Here is a 20,503-nt window from a genome sequence, read left to right as displayed (position 1 = left end):
TCTAAATCTCTATGAATAGGTCTATTTACAAATCGTTTGCTGTGTAGGTAACTGCATTTTTCATGTCACAAATTTTCAATTTTATAAAGAAAATTAGGTATTTAAAATTTTGATTCATAGGGCCTACTTACTGTAGATTTATAGGCTATGTGTTTAGGCTATATAGACTAGTAGCCTATATACATAGACCCTACTTACATATTTGCAGAACATAACACCTACATAAAGTGCACAGAGCACATGCATGCATACTGTATATTACATACATACATACATACATACATACATACTGTACATATGTCTACGCCTGTGGAGTAACGGTCAGCGCCTCTGGCCGCGAAACCAGGTGGCCCGGTGGTTCGAATCCCGGTCGGGGCAAGTTACCTGGTTGAGGTTTTTTCCGGGGTTTTCCCTCAACCCAATAAGAGCAAATGCTGGGTAACTTTCGGTGCTGGACCCCGGACTAATTTCACCGGCATTATCACCTTCATTCCATTCAGAAGCTAAATAACCTTAGATGTTGATACAGCGTCGTAAAATAACCTAATACATACATACATACATAAAGTGTACAATTACAGTACATTCAATGCTACATACATGACATACATAGTCTACATAGTCCGTACCTGCAAGCAAGCAAACATACATAGGCTTACATACATACATGGGCCATACACCGGCGTAGCTCTGTCGCCTAAGGCGCTTGTATGCCGATCTGGAATTGCGTTCAGGCGCGTATTCGATTCCCGTTTGGATTGGTTACTTGGTTGGGTTTTTCCGAGATTTTCCCCAACCGTAAGGCAAATGTCAGGTAATCTATGACGAATCTCGGCCTCATCTCGCCAAATACCATCTCGCTATCACCAATCCCATCGACGCTAAATAACCTCGTAGTTGATACAGCGTCGTTTATTAACCAAGTAAAATAAATAAAAATACATACAAGGTCAAAGGAATTTTGTCACAGTTTCCACAGCAATAATAACAATATCTCCTGCCAGACTGTAGCTAACTAAAAAGTGAAGGAATTATTAGACTACTTTATACAGGATGGACCGTAAGTAATGTAATTTCAGGGGGTTAATCTTCATATTCTTATGCAACTTTTCGTTCTGCAAAGGAATTTTACAATGTTATATTCGTTTCGACCAAATTTTTGCATATTTAAAAACAAAACTAAAATTCTTCCAAACATTTGTTACCATAACACACTGCTCTCTTCAATTGACTGAGTATATTGGGAATTAAATCAATAACTCCCAAAACATGCTATGAAATGTTTCATATAAAACAATTTTTATCTCGAAAAGAAAGCAAAAACGAACAAAATTGTATTAAACTTTTTTGTCTGACATATCTCAAAGAATAACCCCCTGAAATCAATGATATTACTTACGGTTCATTCTGCATACTACAGTTACTAAAAATAAATGGATACCTGTTTGATTAAAACGCTGCTAGTTCCCAAAAAGCTGTCAAACAAGCCTAAGCAACACTGCACATTAACAGCTTGTAAATCTTGCTTTAAGTAGGCCTACGTTCTTTTGACTGTGTACTGGACATAGGCTATTAACCGGTTACTTGCAATACATACAGCCAGTGTCACAAAATCACTCTTACAACGTCCTCACAACATTCCAAGACAGCCGTGCGTTAGAATGTCGACCATAGTACTTCATAAAAGTGTCACAATCGATAAACAATAAAATATTCAGCCGACCTTAGTAACTCCACAATACACGAAAGTTTTATTATACATTTGTGGGGAACGGAAAATTCCTTGTTCGTAATACTAGCTGTACACTTCCCAATATGGTGTTATTTTGTACATACCTCACGTTACAAGCCTCGCTGGGCTCCACAACCAAATAAATTCACGTATCACACACAATGACGCTCCTGTCACTAACGTTGCCTGCTTTTCCCGACGGAAAGATGACGCACAGACACAATGACGAACTGCGGAAGAAGTATAATACGGACTAAAAGTATAGAAGTACGGTAACAAAACAGAAACGACTTCACTGAGCTTAAATTTGTATTAAAACTGAATTTAAGAACTACACTTAGTCGATACAGCAAAAATATTCGCAGATAAACTGGAGTAGGTGTACGATGTAATTTTTGACGAAATGAATTTTCTGTCAATACAGGCACACACAAAAAATTTTATTTATTTATGACAGACATGTACAATATTTCGTCGCAGGCACATATCGTAAATACGTTGAAAAGCCTATATCCTGTCGCTATAGAAACTGAAAAATATAAAGCGACTGAAATAATAACTGACTTGAAGCTTTCACACTAACTGTATTCTTTTTTTTTCTTTCGTTGTTGGTAACTCTATAGCATCTACTAGATGCTTTATGGTTGTGCTAACAGATGGGGTTACTTGTCAACAATGTGACGCTGAAACGTGTGTTCAGGTTACTGCCCAGCGACAGTCCTGATGTATTATTTTATATTTGTGATGATTGGTTAATTAATATTAACCCTGCACACTCACATTCATACAAATTTCCAGACTCCCAGGGAATTCTTCTTCAAGAAAAATTCACCGAGCGCCGAGCCCGGGAATCGAACCCGGGACCTCCTGATCTGGAAGCCAGCATGCTGACCAACAGACCACGGAGGCAGTCACTAACTGTATTCTGAAGAACATTTTAGAATTTACAACTATGAAACTTCTGAACTACATTGATGTTCCATCACGATGGTCGTATCGCCCAAAATTTGAATCTGTTCTGTCTTGTGATTCCCAAGCACAACTTGACTGCGCAAAAATCGGTACTGTCAGACTGAGACGTTAGATCCAATCGAGGCGAGTTCAACATCACATTCAGGCTGACTTTTCTGTAGTTACACCTTTTTAACTTTATCGATATACAGCAAGACCAAATTCAAAAAGAAAAAACGTTAGTTTCAAATTATATGTATGAATTATTCTCCTATACATACAATAAGTGTAAAGGCCCATTCACAATGAAAATTAAACATAACCATAACATAAACACAGACGTTTACGCCCAAGCTACCAAATGGGATAATTCACAATGATTCACATAAGCATTGACATGAACATTACCGTAAGACGTTAACATGAAAGTTTGCAAACTCCAAACTTTCATGCTTATGCTTACGTGATTTGCACACAGAACACAATCGTGGAGCGCTGAAGTATACGACAGAATATGAGGAAATGGCGTCGTTGTTATGTTTCCATGGTTACCAAGTATGTTTGCTGTTATGTTTATGTTCCCATCGTGAATGATGGTATGACTTCTTGATTTTACCGTAACGTTTATATTCTTAAGTTAACGTTTACGTTATGTTTAATTTTCATTGTGAATGAGCCTTAACACACGATCAGAACAGACAGAAAGTAGTTGCTTAGGCGCGGAAATGAATGAATTCGAGAAACACTATCGACGTTGGTTGTGAATGTGAACATTCATTTAACATATCAAATGTTTTGTTATATTTACATCATTGACTTATCATATATTATCATAGAGTGAAACTGTTCATATTACATATTTTACAATTGTATGAATGTTTTCGTCACTATTGTGGCATCATCAGATACATATACAGTACAGCATCGATTATCCAAAACAATTGGGGACAGGGGGTGTTCGGATAAATGATTTTTCGGATAACCGATTATTTCCGAAAACCAATTGTAACGGTGTCATAGAAGCAGTATGAAACGAAGATACACTGATATTAAACTCACTCCATCGTTAAATAATTCTGTTCATGTTATTAAGTGTTTTAGTTTTATCTATTACAGACAACATAGTCGCTAATTGGTACTCTAATCAAATATATTGTAAATATCTACAATTTAAGACTTTTTTATTTCTTATTTTTGTTATATTCATCTGGAAAAAGTAATGCAGTCTATATTAAAGCAAACAACAATTTTTAAATATAAAGACAGGTATTAAAAATGAGGAACAACCACGTGACCTGTCGCATTTCCGGTTTATTTCCATTGTTATACAATTCAGTACGGGTGATAGGAGTTGCACTGCTCGTAATATAGGCTACACCTAATCACTTATATTCATAAAATAGTTTAAAAATTCCAATTTCTTATATAGTTATCTCTGGTTTATGGATGTCTACATGTCTAATAAAAAGTCATACAAACCTAATATAAACAAACGTAGACTATACGATGTAAAGTGATAATTATTCTCTTTACGTATCCAACACAGACACTACGCTTCCACAGTGGAACTGATACGCAATGCAAATGTCATGGACGACAACTGCACTGTACGTGTGTCTGTGATAAAAAAGCACAAGTACGTCTTACGTCTTAATACTTCTCACACATCTTTACCCCTCTACGTAAGATAAGATAACATGGTGTATGGAACGTAAAATACAACTCCCACATCGCGGCGTAAGACATTTTGTGAGCGGACGTATTAAGTTCTTATCATAAGAATGGACGAAGAATTAAAGTATGCCAAGTTGTAAACACCGTGCTCTCAAATTGCTTAGAGTTCAAGAGTAGGGCTGCTGTGCAAATATAATTACTACACTGTTCTTGTTTGTAGACTAACAGAAGCATGAAATTATGATAATAATATTAATGTAATCCCTAGAATGAATACGAGGTTACATAGCTTTCTCTGCTCAATTCATAATCTAGTATCATTAATATGTAGTTTATTTACTGCTTTTAATTGTAACATTCTGTGGAATACTGGCCATAAATTTTATTTGAAATCGTCTTGATTTGGATTTCACGGTATACTGTCATTTCTAATTTTAACACTCTTGCGTGTTCATGTATCGTAGTTACGTTATGATGTACCTGCTAGTATGAATAATAATTGAAGAAAGTTGATAAAACGTTACAGTAATTATGCATGTTAATTAGAGCAATAGCCTGCAACAGTGCATGGAGTACCATTCACAATGAAAATTAAACATAACCGTAACATAAACACAGAAGTTTGCGCCCAGGCTACCAAATGGGGTCATTCACAATGATTAACATAAGCATTGACATAAACATTACCGCAAGGCGTTAACACAAAAGTCTGCAAACTCCAAACTTTCATGCTTATGCTTATGTGATTTGCAAACAGAACACAATCGTGTAGCGCTTAAGTATACGACAGAATATGAGGAAATGGCGTCGTTGTTATGTTTCCATGGTTACCAAGTATCTTAGCGGTTATGTTTATGTTCCCATCGTGAATGATGGCATGACGTCTTGATTTTACTGTAACGTTAATTTAACGCTTACGCTATGTTTAATTTTCATTGTGAATGAGCCTTAAGAATATACATGTCACGGTAAAATCAAGAAGTCATACCATCATTCACGATGAGAACATAAACATAACAGCAAACATACTTGGTAACCATGGAAACATAACAACGACGCCATTTCCTCATATTCTGTCTTATACTTCAGCGCTCCACGATTGTGTTCTGTTTGCAAATCACGTAAGCATAAGCATAAAAGTTTGGAGTTTGCAAACTTCCATGTTAACGTCTTACGGTAATGTTTATGTCAATGCTTATGTGAATCATTGTGAATGATCTCATTTGGTAGCCTGGGCACAAACTTCTGTGTTTATGTTATGGTTATGTTTAATTTTCATTGTGAATGGGCCTTTATGAATCTAAGTGTCGCTTCAGACGAGGCCACTTTCAGTGGCGCTGCAAACGCAGGGCTATTATAGCCCTGCTGCGAACGTGTGTTAGTAGCGCTTCGAACGCGCGTCAATAGCGCTGCTAACGGACGACTGTTGGGCCATCAATTCCCTACACCGTCACGACAGTGTAGGCCTACAGCAGGGCTGGGCAGCAAGAGCGAATTCTACTCTCTCACGAGGAGCCATATTATTTCTCTTCATCCCCTTTCTTCCCCGCCGAACACCGCGCAGTGTTGATTCAGTAACGGATGAATATTAAGCGTCCCCGTTTAGAGACTGGATCCGCTCCCGACGCCCAGCCCTGGCCTACAGGCTTAAATAGAAAAATATGTGACGATATAATAATAATAATAATAATAATAATAATAATAATAATAATAATAATAATAATAATAATAATTCTAGCACTCCCCTGAAAGACAGTGATGAATTCTGGGTTTTATTATTTATTCACAGGAGTATTTCTTTGTTGCACTTGTATATAGGTTTCCCCAATCAAAAAATAATCTCCTTTTCCCAAACGTCACGATCCAAGCAATCTCTGTCTTGCAAGTCCGTCTCTTTTCCTCATATTTTCCATCATTCCATGTAGATTGTAACCTCCCATTCTTCCTTCCTCCAGGTGGTAGGCTTATCTAATACAAAATTTCTGTATTTAATTTATCTTCTCTATTATTATTATTATTATTATTATTATTATTATTATTATTATTATTATATTATGTTCTGTTCGTATATTCAAAGAAAATTTATTTCCTTGTGTTCTTATAGATTTTTACCAAATTCCGATTATAACTATGAGATTAAATGCAATTATTTCAATTGCGGTAGTTTGTTCACCAGACGTCAGGATCTTGATTATTTATTTTTTTGTAAAGTCATTAAGGGTGATATTGATTGTGAATCTTTCATAAGCAATATCAGTCTTCGTATTCCTGCTAATGGTTTAAGATTTCATAAATTGTTTTATAATAAGAATCCTAAATCTCTCTCTCCGGTCTGCAGATGCATTAAATATGCTAATTTGCATGGATTCAACTTGGATCCATTTAATGTGTAGTATATCTTTGAGTTTTTAACTCACTGATCTAATTTTATAATTATTTGTCCATTTTATTTCTTGCATTTGGTCAATTGATTAATGTAGAATATTCCATTATTTCAATTATCTCATTGTACTAAATTTATAATTTTATAATTATTATTTGATCAATCATTGATGTAGACTATTATATTGTTTGTATTTCATCTCATTGCCATTTTCTATCATTCATTCTCATCATCATTTGTTGTTTTGTTCTGTTTTGTATCGTGCTAAACTGTAATTGGTCTTGTGCTGTTGTTTTTGCACGTTAATATTCTAAATAAATAAATAAATAAATAAATAAATAAATATTATTATATGTATTATTATTATTATTATTACTATTATTATTATTATTATTATTATTATTATTATTATTATTATTAAAGAATTTACAATCTTAGTTTCAACACTCAAGTAAAGCTAGGCTTCGCAATTGTATAACATACTTCCTCATAAATGCAGGTTGTTTTTACACGTTAATAAACATGTGAAACTGAAACTTCATTAAACGTACAATATAACAATGCATTCCCTTGTATCTCAATGGTGCTGTCACAATCAATGTATCTCCGTGACATATATTATTTAGCTTGCAATTTCAGCAACCTCACAATGCAATGTAGGCTACAATTAATCCATTCGCTTCCTTTCACCAGTTGTGTCACAAGTATCTCGATTAATGCTTTAAGTATTAAAAGCATCTATCAGCATTTGAAGTGTAGGAGCTTTTTATGCGTGCCATTAAATTCAGTGTTCGTGTAAAATTACATTTTTTGAGACTGCCGCTTCTGTTCGTATTTTCTAACTCTGTGACAACTTCTGCTAGTGAAGAGCCACATGTGATTGGTCAATAAACTGTATCGTGACTAAATATAGGCTCGCCAAATGCCGATATTGCGACAGAGTAACTGATCTAGATTTCGAAAACAGAGCCGACCCAAGGTTCAATGCTCGGGAAGTCAGTTTGGCAGCAACTAACTACACATAATTTCTGGAAGTTGACACAAACATTTTTCGCTTTCTCGCTCCATTTATTTTAGAAGTTAAAAAAAATAGGATGAAAATATTTGAGAACAAATAGATATCACAACAACTTTAAACATATTTTACCAATAATTGTGTCAAGACCTCTAAACGGTTTCTGCACCACGACTTCCTTTCATCACACTTCTGAATGTTACTTTTCGCAAAGAAAAACAGCGATCGAGTCGTATGTAGGCACTACATTTTAGGCAATGACCCACTTAACTACATGAACATCACGCCGGGATTATTGCGAAAATCTCGTGTCCTAAAATATCAATCGTGATTACTGACGATATGTTTATGAAGAACAGTTTCGAACAAATAAGTCATGCTGTAACTAAGGCTGATTCCAACAATATTTATTGCACGCGCGCGTGTGTGAGTGCGTCACATAACATCAAAATTACAACTAGAAAGTAATAAACGAACGGTATTGTCCACTAATGTCACATAGGCAGGGCCGAGTATTTATGGTGATCGCGAAAATCACGACATAATAGTTATACAATACATTTTTACTAATCTTTACGAATTAAGTGATTCTGATTAATAATATGCGGATAAAACATTCGTGATAAATCGCGAAATAGAGTTCTAATAGCAAAATATGAACACATTCGCGAATTATTACTATTGCGTCGTTTTATAGCGAATTTCATATTCTGGGGTTCTTTTTTTTTTTTTTTTCGGATTTTTCTTTCATTTGAATTTGTTATATATCCAAGATCTATACAGCCATAATCAAAAATAAACTATCACATCTTTACGAAGACAAAATCACTGAAGAACAGAATGGATTCCGAAAAGGAAGATCATGTTGTGACAGCTATTTCACCATGAAGATTTTAATTGAAAAGCACAGAGAATTTAATATTCCAACCCACTTAGCTTTTATTGATTTCATAAAAGCTTTTGATAGAGTTGATAGAAATAAACTTTTCGAGATTTTACGCTATGATAATGTGCCAAACCAAATCATTCTCTCCATTTATAATTTATATCAACAAAATGAAATTGCCATAAGAACTGAACGCGGAACTACTAGCTGGACTTCCGTCAACCAAGGTGTTAGACAAGGGTGCGGTCTTTCCCCTCTTTTGTTTATTATATATATGAACCATATTTTATACATTTGGAGGCAAAGTCATCATGCTGGAATTCAAATTAATCGAAACACAGTTCTCGATACACTAATGTTTTCCGACGATCAGGTTATTATCGCTAAAACAGAGGATGCTTTACAAAGAGCCATTTATAATTTGCAAATAATCGCCTCTGATTTCAATATGGAAATCTCAAAAGAGAAAACAAAAGTCATGGCATTTTCGGGAGAGAACCCAATTCCAAGTAAGACCATGATAATAATACTTTAATTGAACGTGTTAATTCATTTAACTATTTAGGTTATAACCTCTCTTACATCACTGATGAAGATATGTCAAACAAAATATCAAAATTTATAAAAAATCACTGGCGTCATCAACGCCGTCTTCAAATCCTCCCAAGTTCAGAAACATACAAGGCTAAAGGTATATAAAACACTAGTTCGACCGGTCCTCACTTACGGTAGCGAGGCATGGACAATCAGAAAAGCTGAGGAGCAAAGGCTGACGACAGCGCAAATGAGGTTCATGAGACGAGCAGCGGGATGCTCTTTGCTGGAACACCGTAAAAATGTGGACATATTGCAGGAACTCAAAATGGATCCTATAGTTAATTTTGTTCAACAATATCGACTTCAGTGGAAAAAACATGTCGAAAGGATGGATCGCACTAGATGGCCTAAACAGATTCTTACTTATGTACCAAGAGGAAATTGGGAAGACCACGAAAGCGCTGGCATGAGACCGTAACAGATCCTGTAGGGTCTAATACGTGAGGGATATGATGATGATGATATATCCAAGTAGGCTACATTACATGGTACTACAGGTGTTCGGATTACATTAGTGAACTCAAAAGACGGAGAATTCAACATTTCACTAATAATTTGAAAGTTTAATTTGAGGGCTGCAAGTTTCTTTCGTTTTTAATGAATGTGTGTTAAATACACTCTTTATCCAACAAATATTGTCTATTGGCCATACCGCACCTTTACCAGATTCCAACGAACCTTTAATGTTAATTATTTGGAAAGTAATATTCATACTGGGTTAATACTCCAATTCCAAAATAGGCCTAATTGTATTTCCCAAAATTTCCAGTAATCTCCGCCAAGAGTACAAATCAATCTCCAACAATGCAGACACCAATTTTAAAAAAACACAAATGATAAAATTAAACTCCATAAATACCTTCCCTTGCACATAGGTCATCTTTAGCTTGCAAGATATTTATTCTAACAAGGCATGATTCAAACAAGTCAATAATCATTGATTAAAGTTGACGTTAACACTTTGTTTGTTAAAAACATAAAGTTACTTAGTCATACGTTAAAAAGTGTTAAAATTAAAAAAAAAAAAAAGTTATAGCCTATACCTTCGACAGACGGCCCGTTTCGACGTTATGTCATGTCTTCTTCAGTGTCTCCTGAACTACTGGTGATCTTGAATTCTGCAATTCAGGAGACACTGAAGAAGACGTGACATAACGTCGAAACGGGCCGTCTGTCGAAAGTATATACCTTTTTTAAAATTTTAACACTTTTTAACGTATGACTAAGTAACTTTATGTTTTTAAGTCAATAATATTTTAATAAAATTACACAAATTGTAGCAAATAATCTTATCACAGAATCTAATCAGTACTTATGAACCCTAACACAGTTCAAGAACATCCACCTACACACATTCAGTACATTTCACTCGAATATGTCATTTACTTGACAGTTTTCAATTTCGTAATTCAATCGTTGAATCACAGTGATAGCTTTCATTATTTCATTGTGCTAATTTTAAATTATTTCATTACTAAATTATCCTGTTTCATCATTCAACGCTAGAATAATTATCTCTACATAACGCGCGAGATTATTTTATGTTACATAAACTAATAACACATTTTAAAAGTCTATAGTTGTGCGAAAATAACATGGATTACAATAGGAAGAAGTCATCCTCGGTGATGAAGCAGTTCTCGCAGTTGTCACTGGGTTCGTGGATCTCAGGTTCAGAACCCGAAATAAAGCTGAAGGAACGATGTCGCTGAATGAGATATACCCATGCAAAATTTACCCGAAATTTCTCGTTTATGTATAAATTTAACTCTGCTCGCCATCATCCACCTCTGTTATACTACCATCGAGGGTAATTGAAGGGTTCAGAACCATAGTGGGCCAAGCGCCATTTACTAAAACCGTAGAAAACAAGGGTTAAAATAAAGTTATTACCATAATTCAACGGAAATATATAACTCAGCAAATAATATAAAGTACACACATTAAAACTAAATGATATGTCAATCTTCATTAAACTATGATATTCACTTAACTTTGACCCTTGCTTTCTCCGTTTTTAATAAATGGCGCTTGGCCCCTTCAATTAACTTCGCTCTAAAAGGTCCCTCATCTCAAGAACATAATTCCTTGCAGTACCAGGTTAACATAACTCAGTTATGTCTTAACAATGGTAATGATTACAAGTGAAGAAAAGGGGAGGGGAACCCACGTGGCTGAACCATCCATTGTGTTACCTTCCAAATTTTTATGTGTGCGAGATTACGCATAAATTTTGCCTGAAACTTTCTTATTCAGAGGTACGGACTTCTTTTCATTGCTGTATGTTTTTGTGGAGCTTCCTTAATTTTTTCTCTGTATCTTCTCATTTCCTCTCTCACACTCTCATTACACTTCAATTTCCTTCCCATTATTTTGAATTATGCAAATCAGTAGGCCTATTATATAGCATTCAGTATTGTAGACTATAGGGTACTTGCATTAGTGAAAACAGAGATAATTTGGTAAAATTAGCAAAGACTAAATGATTTTATATTTCAAAAATAAATTTACTGTTACCGGCATTTTAAAAATTAAAATTATAGTTTATTTAACGACGCTCGCAACTGCAGAAGTTAAATCAGCGTCGCCGGTGTGTCGGAATTTTGACCCGAAGGAGTTCTTTTACATGCCAATGAATCTACTGACATGAGCCTGTCGCATTTAAACACACGACCTGGGCCAGGATTGAACCCGCAACCTCTAGCACAGAAGGCCAGCGCTATACTGACTACACTATCCAGGCCGACGGTATTTTAAATGTAGGCTTTTAACTCATTTAATATACCCAAAACATAAGCCGAAATTGTAGACTAATTAAAAAGAGCACGAGTTTCAGTGATTAGGTAGAGCATTAACTATGTGTATAAATAATCCTAAAGTGTGAATAAAAGAATGTTACTGGTAGTACCTAATTAAGAAGAGATATTCCAAGATAGCAGATATATTAAACTACTATGTAGGACCTACCATAGTTTAAACAAAAACATTTTTGCATCCTCCGTCCCCAACTGTGTAACAATATCAGAGGATCTGCGGAGGATACAAACTGTCAAATATTGTCTTGTATCTCATGCTTATTTTGAGGTTAGATTATGAAAGTTAATCAAATGTCTATGAAAAGAATCAATAAGTTAATACGAGATTTTCAATGTTATTGACCTATCTGAGTTGAGAACGGTGGATACATAGGGTGCTATTCATAGAAATTTCGCTAGTCCGCGCTACGAGCGTGATAAACTAGCCCCGGCAATCGACTGGTTACTTGTATAGGATTCATATCATATCGCTAACACTGGTTTATGAATACGAAAAACGTTAGTTCGCTGATCACCCACCGGAAGCCCGCGAATGTCTATGAATACCCCCCATAGAGATTAGGACAGTCTTAACAATCCTGAAGAAACAGATCTAATAATGTTGCCAACCACACTATTTTTCTCCAATAATAATAATAATAATAATAATAATAATAATAATAATAATAATAATAATAATAATAATAATAATAATAATAATAATAATAATAATAATAATAATCCGTGGCGCTACAGTGCGTGAGAGGCCTAGACCGATCAGCCGGCTGCTGGCTTCACGCCCACATGCCTAAGCAGAGGTGGACGATCATCCAACCAGAATGGAGGTATCTTGTGATCAGCACGATGATCCCACAGCTGTTACAGCTAGCTTTCGCAACCGGATTTCGCCATCTATCATAGATCCCCAAGTGCATCACGATGCTGAGTGGGCACCGGTCCCATACACTGGCCAAAATTTCATGAAGACTCGAACCAGCGCGTATTCCGTAACGCAAGTCCTAGGCAGGATTCCTTAGACCACTACGCCACGGCGCGGGACAAGAACAAGATTAAGGAAAACAAAAAGGACTTCTGTTTACACTTCTGCAACTCTTGCATGAGCACTTTTGCCCTATGGCGGGAATTTGTTATATTTTTAAAATGGATGATACAGGGAAAGTTCGTGGCATAGTTTGAAAATCAAAAACTTATGTTTGAATTAGCTTTATCTCATAATTTGTATACCAAATTTCAGTTTACAATTTAATATAAGAAATATAATCCTTAAGTTCAAGAAAAGGCACGTTTTTATAGAGTGACCAATATGCAAAGAGCTGTTTAGACGTCTCGAAACACACACGCGCACACACACACACTGCATACATCATAACATCAATATACAAAACAGAAATAAATACATTCTGAATGGCTTTTAATTTGCAGCCAATTCTTGTACTGAGGAAACTTGCGGTCTGGGAATTTCAGAGGAATACAAGGGGAATGTCACGGCGTTATCAGGATTCAAAACATACTGTACTTCAACCACCATTTTCCGGACTAATGGACATAACATCCTACTGTACATTACGTTTCGGTATGAAATGTATACTATTACGCGTCAATGAAGAATATCTTGCGCAAAACTGGGCGCGTGGGATTGTGAGTGGGGGGGGGGGGACCAGGAGGGATTTCATCCATAGATTCTTTATCCAGATTTGCTGGTATTTTCATAACAATGACAACATCAGTGCCAAAACACTATTTGGTGAAGGACAGCGAATTGATCATCGAATACCATCTCGATAAAATTACCTCTTTCATGTGATCATAGCAGATAAAATCACTTTCCGCTGCTTCTTTAACCAATGGTGATCATTTAATTTTAGCGTAATTACAGAATGGTTGTAAATTTTCGAGCAAGAAGTGATTTATTTGTAAGGCGATCATGGATATTTCCGTACAAGTTACAGCCACTCATTTGTTTTTTTTTTTTTTGTTTTTTTTTTTTTTGCACGTTTGAATGATAGCCTTAGACACAAAAATTACCGATTTCTTGTAGCGTGAATTTGTCTACATCACTTTGTGCAGCGCCTGGTTCACACGATTAGGGAAAGGATGTTTTTCTTGCACCTAATTTACTCCTTGAATATAATATCTTCGTTGTAGATTATTCATAACACTTGACCTATAAACAGACAGAAAAAAGTAACAAACAATCAACACAAAGGAAAAACAGAGCGTAGTCGTACATAAGAAATTCCTTCACGTGTAAACCTAAGCTCTCAAGGAATCAACCGAAGTCTTCCGAAGGGGACTTAGCGTATGGCAGCCAATCATTTTTTGTGTCTGAGTGGTACCAGCGAATTTACGTTGCTCTCTTAAAAAATAATAATACGACCACCGTTCATGATAAGTCAGACATCAGCACGTTTCTTTATCGATAACCGTACATGTTTGAATATCCCTGGCATATTTCTAATGCGTTGACAATTGATAATGTGTTTCCGAGTTCGTTGACATTATCAACAGGGCTGAAATACATAAAGGGTAGGGGATTGAAGTCGGGGGACCTGGGAGGCCATGGTATTGGTATTGTTATTGTCCGTTACTCAGGAGAAGACGAGCGGAAAGAACGTGACCTTCTTGACTATCGCTGTTGATTATTATAAACATCGCTCAGATAAGCATCCCAGTAGCCAGGTTATTACTCGTGCAGGAAACATGAGTAACAATGCGTATGGAAATTAAAACGAAGTTGAACAGGAGACCTAATGTTTCCGCTTACTGCAGTACAAATATTGGACGTGTTGTCGTACGTAATCTGTTCACATCCCTTCCTCCTCAGTCCGCTCTCGTCTTCTCCTGAGTCACCGACAGTAAGTCACAGCCTATACCCCTGTTGTGAAACTTTGTCCGTAAGAACTCTCGAATGTTCAATTGAAAGTGAGTCGGTGCTCTATCATGCATGTATCACAGCAGTTGCCTTTCCCAAAGAGGCAAATCATCCAAAAGGTAACGTAGCTTATATTGCAAAAAATGGAGGTACGGACGATCATAAAGTCCAAAAGGTAAGAAATGTACTCAGCTGGTGGCCACAGTGATGACATATCACTGAAACAGTTTGTTTCCCGACCTATAGTTATTACGACTTTTTGTCTTGTTTCACTGCCCTCTAGTCACCCCTGTAGTTTGTACCTATAATTATGAAACATTCTGTATAGGCTTACATTTCAACTTTTGAAGCTGTATCAGATGTAGCTTACGAATAAATGGATCTTTTATTCAATAAACTTGCGTAATCAATTAAAAATGCATGCATACCGTTGTACTTTCATTAGAGATAAAGATATAGGCCTACATATGCTGTTATTTGTAGGATGAATTACTGCATCTGGGAGCAAGGCCAAAAGTTGGTGTAACTCGTATTGTGAATCATCGAGTGCCATAGAACAGGTTCGTTTCTAAAGTGGAGCTGATGGTCACGGAAACGTGCTGCTTTTCCAGATATGAACATTTGTGTCCTTCGCGGTCTTTTGGATTAGTCAACCACTTGAAGAGTAGTAGCAGCGTTCACTTCGAAGGAAGCTGTTCAACATCAAAAGAATATCACAGCTGTGAATTCCTGGATGGGATTCAAATGTTAAGCAAGTCTGTTATTCTTTCTACTTTTAACTACATGGAAAGGTTGGTAAGCAAAATAATTTCGAAGAACTTTAATGATATACGTTATAAATACATTTATTTCATTTATAAATGAAGACATTTCTTACAATTGATTAGGGTCCAAAATATATTCTTCCTAAAATTATTACTAAAAATAAGGCTGTAGACAGAAGAAAAGGATAGGTCTTCAATGTGAGTGCGTTTATAGGAATTTTGGAATTTCAATCGCATATTGAAACACATACCAATGTTTCTGAAGTACACTGTGTACATAAAATAATGTAACAAGAATACACAGCAATAAATTTCAAACCAATGAACATATTTTTATTCTGTTTGCTTTGTGAGATTAACAGATGTTGGAAGGTTTGCTACACATTCTACATAGTCCTATGCGTCTCCGGTTGCCCGTGCAACGTCTAATCGAAATTCAATTTCCTTCCAAGTTTTTTGAAACATAACTGGTATGATCGTAGAAATGACATCGCTTATTCTTACACGTAAAACCTACGCTACGGGTATTCTATAGACGTGTCCTTTACGTAACTCCACATAAAGAAATCTAGTGGTGTTAAATCTGGCGACCTCCCATGTTCCCTCACTATACGAGGAGGCTCAGATCCCCATATCTGAATATTGTGACGATTTACGCGTCCCGACAAAGGGAATGTCGCTTCGTCAGAAAACAGCACTCTTTGCAAGAAATTATCTTCCTCTATTCTATGCAACATATCCACGGCAAAATTAATTTTTCTTACCTTATCATCTTCTGTAATAGCCTGCACAATATATTATAAAACGCAACTAATAGTGAATAAACGTAACAGCAACTAATATCGCTTCTTAAATACATTTGGCAATTAAAATAAAATTAATTAAACTAAATGGTTTTTATTGATTTCCCGAAAGTTTTGTTTTTGTCACTAGTGGGGTTTTAAAAATAAACGATTTTAGTGATAAAGGCCTTTTTATAGTATAACAGTTTAAGGTAATCATTATGATTTGAACATAATAATTCATTAAATGTACTGTAATCATTCTCCAAATTTTATATGGTAAATGATTAATAATCAAAGAGTTGGAATCATAGCTGAATATACTTTTTGTATGTCAGAACACTGATAAACCTATTTTTTCAATTTTTTTTTTAAATTTCAGTAGGTTATTTTACGACGCTTTATCAACATCTTAGGTTATTTAGCGTCTGAGATGAAGGTGATAATTCCGGTGGAATGAGTCCGAGATCCAGCACCGAAAGTTACCCAGCATTTGCTCATATTGGGAAAACCTCAACCAGGTAACTTGCCCCGACCAGAAATCGAACCCGGGCCACCTGGTTTCGCGGCCAGAAGCGCTAACCGTTACTCCACAGGTGTGGGTTACTTTTTTCAATCTTCGCTTCCACTGTCATTACCATCTTTGTTGGTCGTAGGCCATGTGTACAGTTCTGTGTAGAAACCTTTCACTTCATTCGGTATGTACTAGAAAATTTTAAGGTCTCAATTTTTTTAACATTATTTGGTATCCTCGAGTTATAAGCTAGATTTGTTGGCAATTCAAACTGTAAACTTTCATCACAAACTGAACAAAGAGAGAGTAAAAATAAAAGTTCTTGGAGGTTTCTTTTACGTATTTTACATTTATTACGTTAATTACGCATTATTTACGCGTATTTTACTGTAAAATAACTTTTTTTTACGCGTAAAGTCCCAACCTTGACCTCAGGGTCTGTAACGGAATAACTTACCATTTACCTCTTGCATACGATATGTCTAACTTTCGTATATGTCCCGTATTGTACGGGATCGTCCCTTATTAGTCCATGAGCAGGGCTAGGATTCTTAGGTAAATTATTTTATTCGCATTGTAACAGAGACTCGTAATTGTGTTCGGACAAAGTCACCTGAGCACATATTTTTTATTTATTTTACACAAAAACATATTTTGAATTTTTTTAATGTAAATACGTATTTTCAAATATTCACATAAAACACATAAAAATTAAGTTTTCATCAAATAGTTTTCGACAAAAGCCCCATTTTTAGATTAATCATTACCCGAATGTTCAGTGTAGTTGCTTAGAATTGACAGCTGGCAACTTTCTCGCAATTGCCTATCTGTGGACCTGCAGTCTGCTCTCTCACCACAAGCGATGACCTATCACCACTAAAAAAATTGTTCTGTAACCAACACATATGTCATTTAGGAGTGCCTTGTAAGTTATCATAACGTTGATTCAGGAAGTAATTATGATTTCATGAACATCAGCTGCCTCTGTTTTCGTTTCCAATCATAAACATGTTTTTAGGGAGTGCATGTTGTTTCTCAATGATCAGGGCGTTCTTTTTCCCAGTACAAGGCAGTGTTCCGTGATAATCGCCAGTCATTTGTGATGAACAACTTGAGGATGAATCTCATTGTGTACTGTAATTCTTCAGCAGTTGGCGAGACAGCATAATTTATATTGATGAATAGGCCTACTGCATATTGTTGATATTCACATAAAATAATTCAAACATAATTAAATATTTTTCCTTTTTTTGTTATATATTTTCCCGATTTTCAGTACACACAAAAAAAATATTTTCCCGATTTTTAGAACCTAAAAATCCGAGCCCTAATTATGAGGTTGTGTCCCAATAAATTAATTCGGGGTGCAGAAATGTCCCTATTTTATGGATTTCTGTTTAACATTTCTTTTATTCAACTTGTAATTGCCAAGAAATCGATAGCTTTCGTTCATAAGAATGTCTCAGCAATTGGCAATACTGTCATGTTGCGATAACAGTGCCACTAGCGGACGTTATAAGAACTATATATGCTATTATTGAAAGACTGTTTTTCCGGATAAACTCCTTGTGGACAAACGAAAAGAATAGGTTATCTGTAGAAACTGTGAAAGCTTTGCTCATTGTTAAGATGTTTTTTCAATAAGAACTGTGTGGAATTTCATAAGTTGGTACAACATAATCACTCTTTAGTTCTTGAGAAATTACATTCAACTGAGAAGTATATCACAGGGAAAGATCAATAATTTAGTATTGTTTAAAGATAATTTTAAGATTTCTATATCAAATAATTATTAATGTAATTTCTTTTCCCTTGCTGAAGTTCGTAAATAAGGAAAGCAATAAAATTTGATTGGTTTATTCAAACTGAAAGTGTCCCGTATATTTTTTCCAAAGAATAAACGAACCCTAGACATGACGCACTAAGTGCAAATCTTATATTCGTGGAAAAGCTATATCTGGAGCTCCTAATATTAATGGTACTAATCAATTACCAAATCCCCCAATTATAATTGGTATTACCATAATGAAAATTATGATGAAGGCATGGGCAGTAACAATTACATTATAAATTTGATCATCTCCAATTAGTGAATCTGGTTGCCCAAGTTCAGCACGAATTAATATTCTTAATGATGTTCCTATGTGATTATGATTGGCATGAAGAAATTAAAGGATTACTGTTAATCGCACTGAATGCTTATGCGGAGTTTTTTCCTCAGTGATTTTTTTTTATGAATATACCAAAAATTGCTACATTTTACAAGCTACACGACATTTGCAAAGCAGACATACTACCTGACCACAGCCGTACAACGTGGCACGGATAGAAGACGACAATTCTGCATGCTGCATACAACCTGATTCAACTTCGGCACACGCCATGTTACGTCCTCCGTCGTCAGGAAGTTCCAATTTCTTAGCCATCTTCGACATTGGCTGGAGGCACGCGGCATTACGCGGTCCCGTAATTCACCTTTTGAACTCGATGACCAAGTTTCATCACCTCGCAGGTCGAATTATTTCTCCACAAGTCATGCGCGAACGCAAGCGCGTACATCGGCGTTCCAGGTGAATGTCGCGACGCTATCTTTTCGTCAAGTGTCTCAATGCGTTTAACATTAAAGTCGATAGTTTACAACCATCACAGCGAACTCAAGTAATAGTCACAGGTATAGCGCACGTATCTATGCTCAAGCCAGAAAAGGGACTGTACGCCAAATTCACATTTATCTTGCACAAATTCCTGTAGATCATTGAAGAAAATCTCGAATTCCCAGCACGTTGAGGATGTAAAAAACACAGCACCACACAAGTACACTTCACATGATTACACAACAGTTTACACGCAACTATGTAAAACTTACCATTTTGGCAGCCATTACTGCTGAACGTGAAAGGGATCCAAGTAAAAATCCCCAATACAATTTCTTTTGCCGGAAACCACACACAGTTCTACAGTAGATACATTGAATCCCTCTATTACGTTAGACGAGATTTCTTCTCTCTTTCACTTCTTTTTTTTCTCTCTCTCTCTCTCTCTCTCTTTTTTTTCTTTTGGTCTCTGTAGATGATGACGTGTTTAAACCTCACTGTCCAGAAAGATGCCTAGAGATGTATTCGTACTTGGAAAGCCCGTCAATAATAATTAAATTCAGCCTTGACAGTCGGCAATAGACTTTGGAATTAGCCAGAAGGACAAGTGGTAACTTGAATACAGCGGACAATCCAAACCAGCCAACCACAACGTTCTTCTAAAGTAAACAGTGCGCTCTTTTGTAGACACAGCGGCTAAGAGAAGAGTCACGCGTGAAAAACATGTGCGGAAGAAAACGGGAGAGAAATTGCCGCCCACTTACAATACACACGGGTGGAAGCTATGAAGCCCGGCATGTCTTAGCTTTCAACATGCTTCAGTAATCATGTACCCAGTAATCTGCTTTTATTTCAGAAAAAGCTTGCACTAATGGTATATCCGTCACTTCAAATTCCTTCGAGTGCGATACTTCAGTTACTAA

The 20,503-nt window shown here is 36.0% G+C and overlaps 1 protein-coding gene across 7 annotated transcripts in view; it reads right to left on the bottom strand.

Moving 5' to 3' along the window:
- cnc (NFE2 like bZIP transcription factor cap-n-collar) overlaps positions 1-20,503 on the bottom strand; it is a 406,452-nt gene that overhangs the window by 295,644 nt on the left and 90,305 nt on the right. The window contains exon 1 of one of the 7 annotated variants that reach the window (XM_069822993.1): positions 19,853-20,027. The exons of 3 other annotated variants lie outside the window; for them this stretch is intronic. In XM_069822993.1, the coding sequence (XP_069679094.1) occupies positions 19,853-19,867 (15 nt within the window). In that variant the 5' untranslated portion in view covers positions 19,868-20,027. Of the gene's footprint in view, positions 1-1,836; positions 1,958-4,162; positions 4,186-19,283; positions 19,526-19,852; positions 20,028-20,503 lie in introns of those variants that run through there. 3 more of the 7 variants (XM_069822991.1, XM_069822997.1, XM_069822994.1) reach the window with 3 other exon arrangements.

Source organism: Periplaneta americana, chromosome 4 (genome assembly GCF_040183065.1).
Source record: "Periplaneta americana isolate PAMFEO1 chromosome 4, P.americana_PAMFEO1_priV1, whole genome shotgun sequence".
Lineage (NCBI taxonomy): Eukaryota > Metazoa > Arthropoda > Insecta > Blattodea > Blattidae > Periplaneta > Periplaneta americana.
The sequence above is the reverse complement of the archived record's forward strand: the minus strand, read 5'-3'. Positions and strand labels throughout refer to the sequence as shown.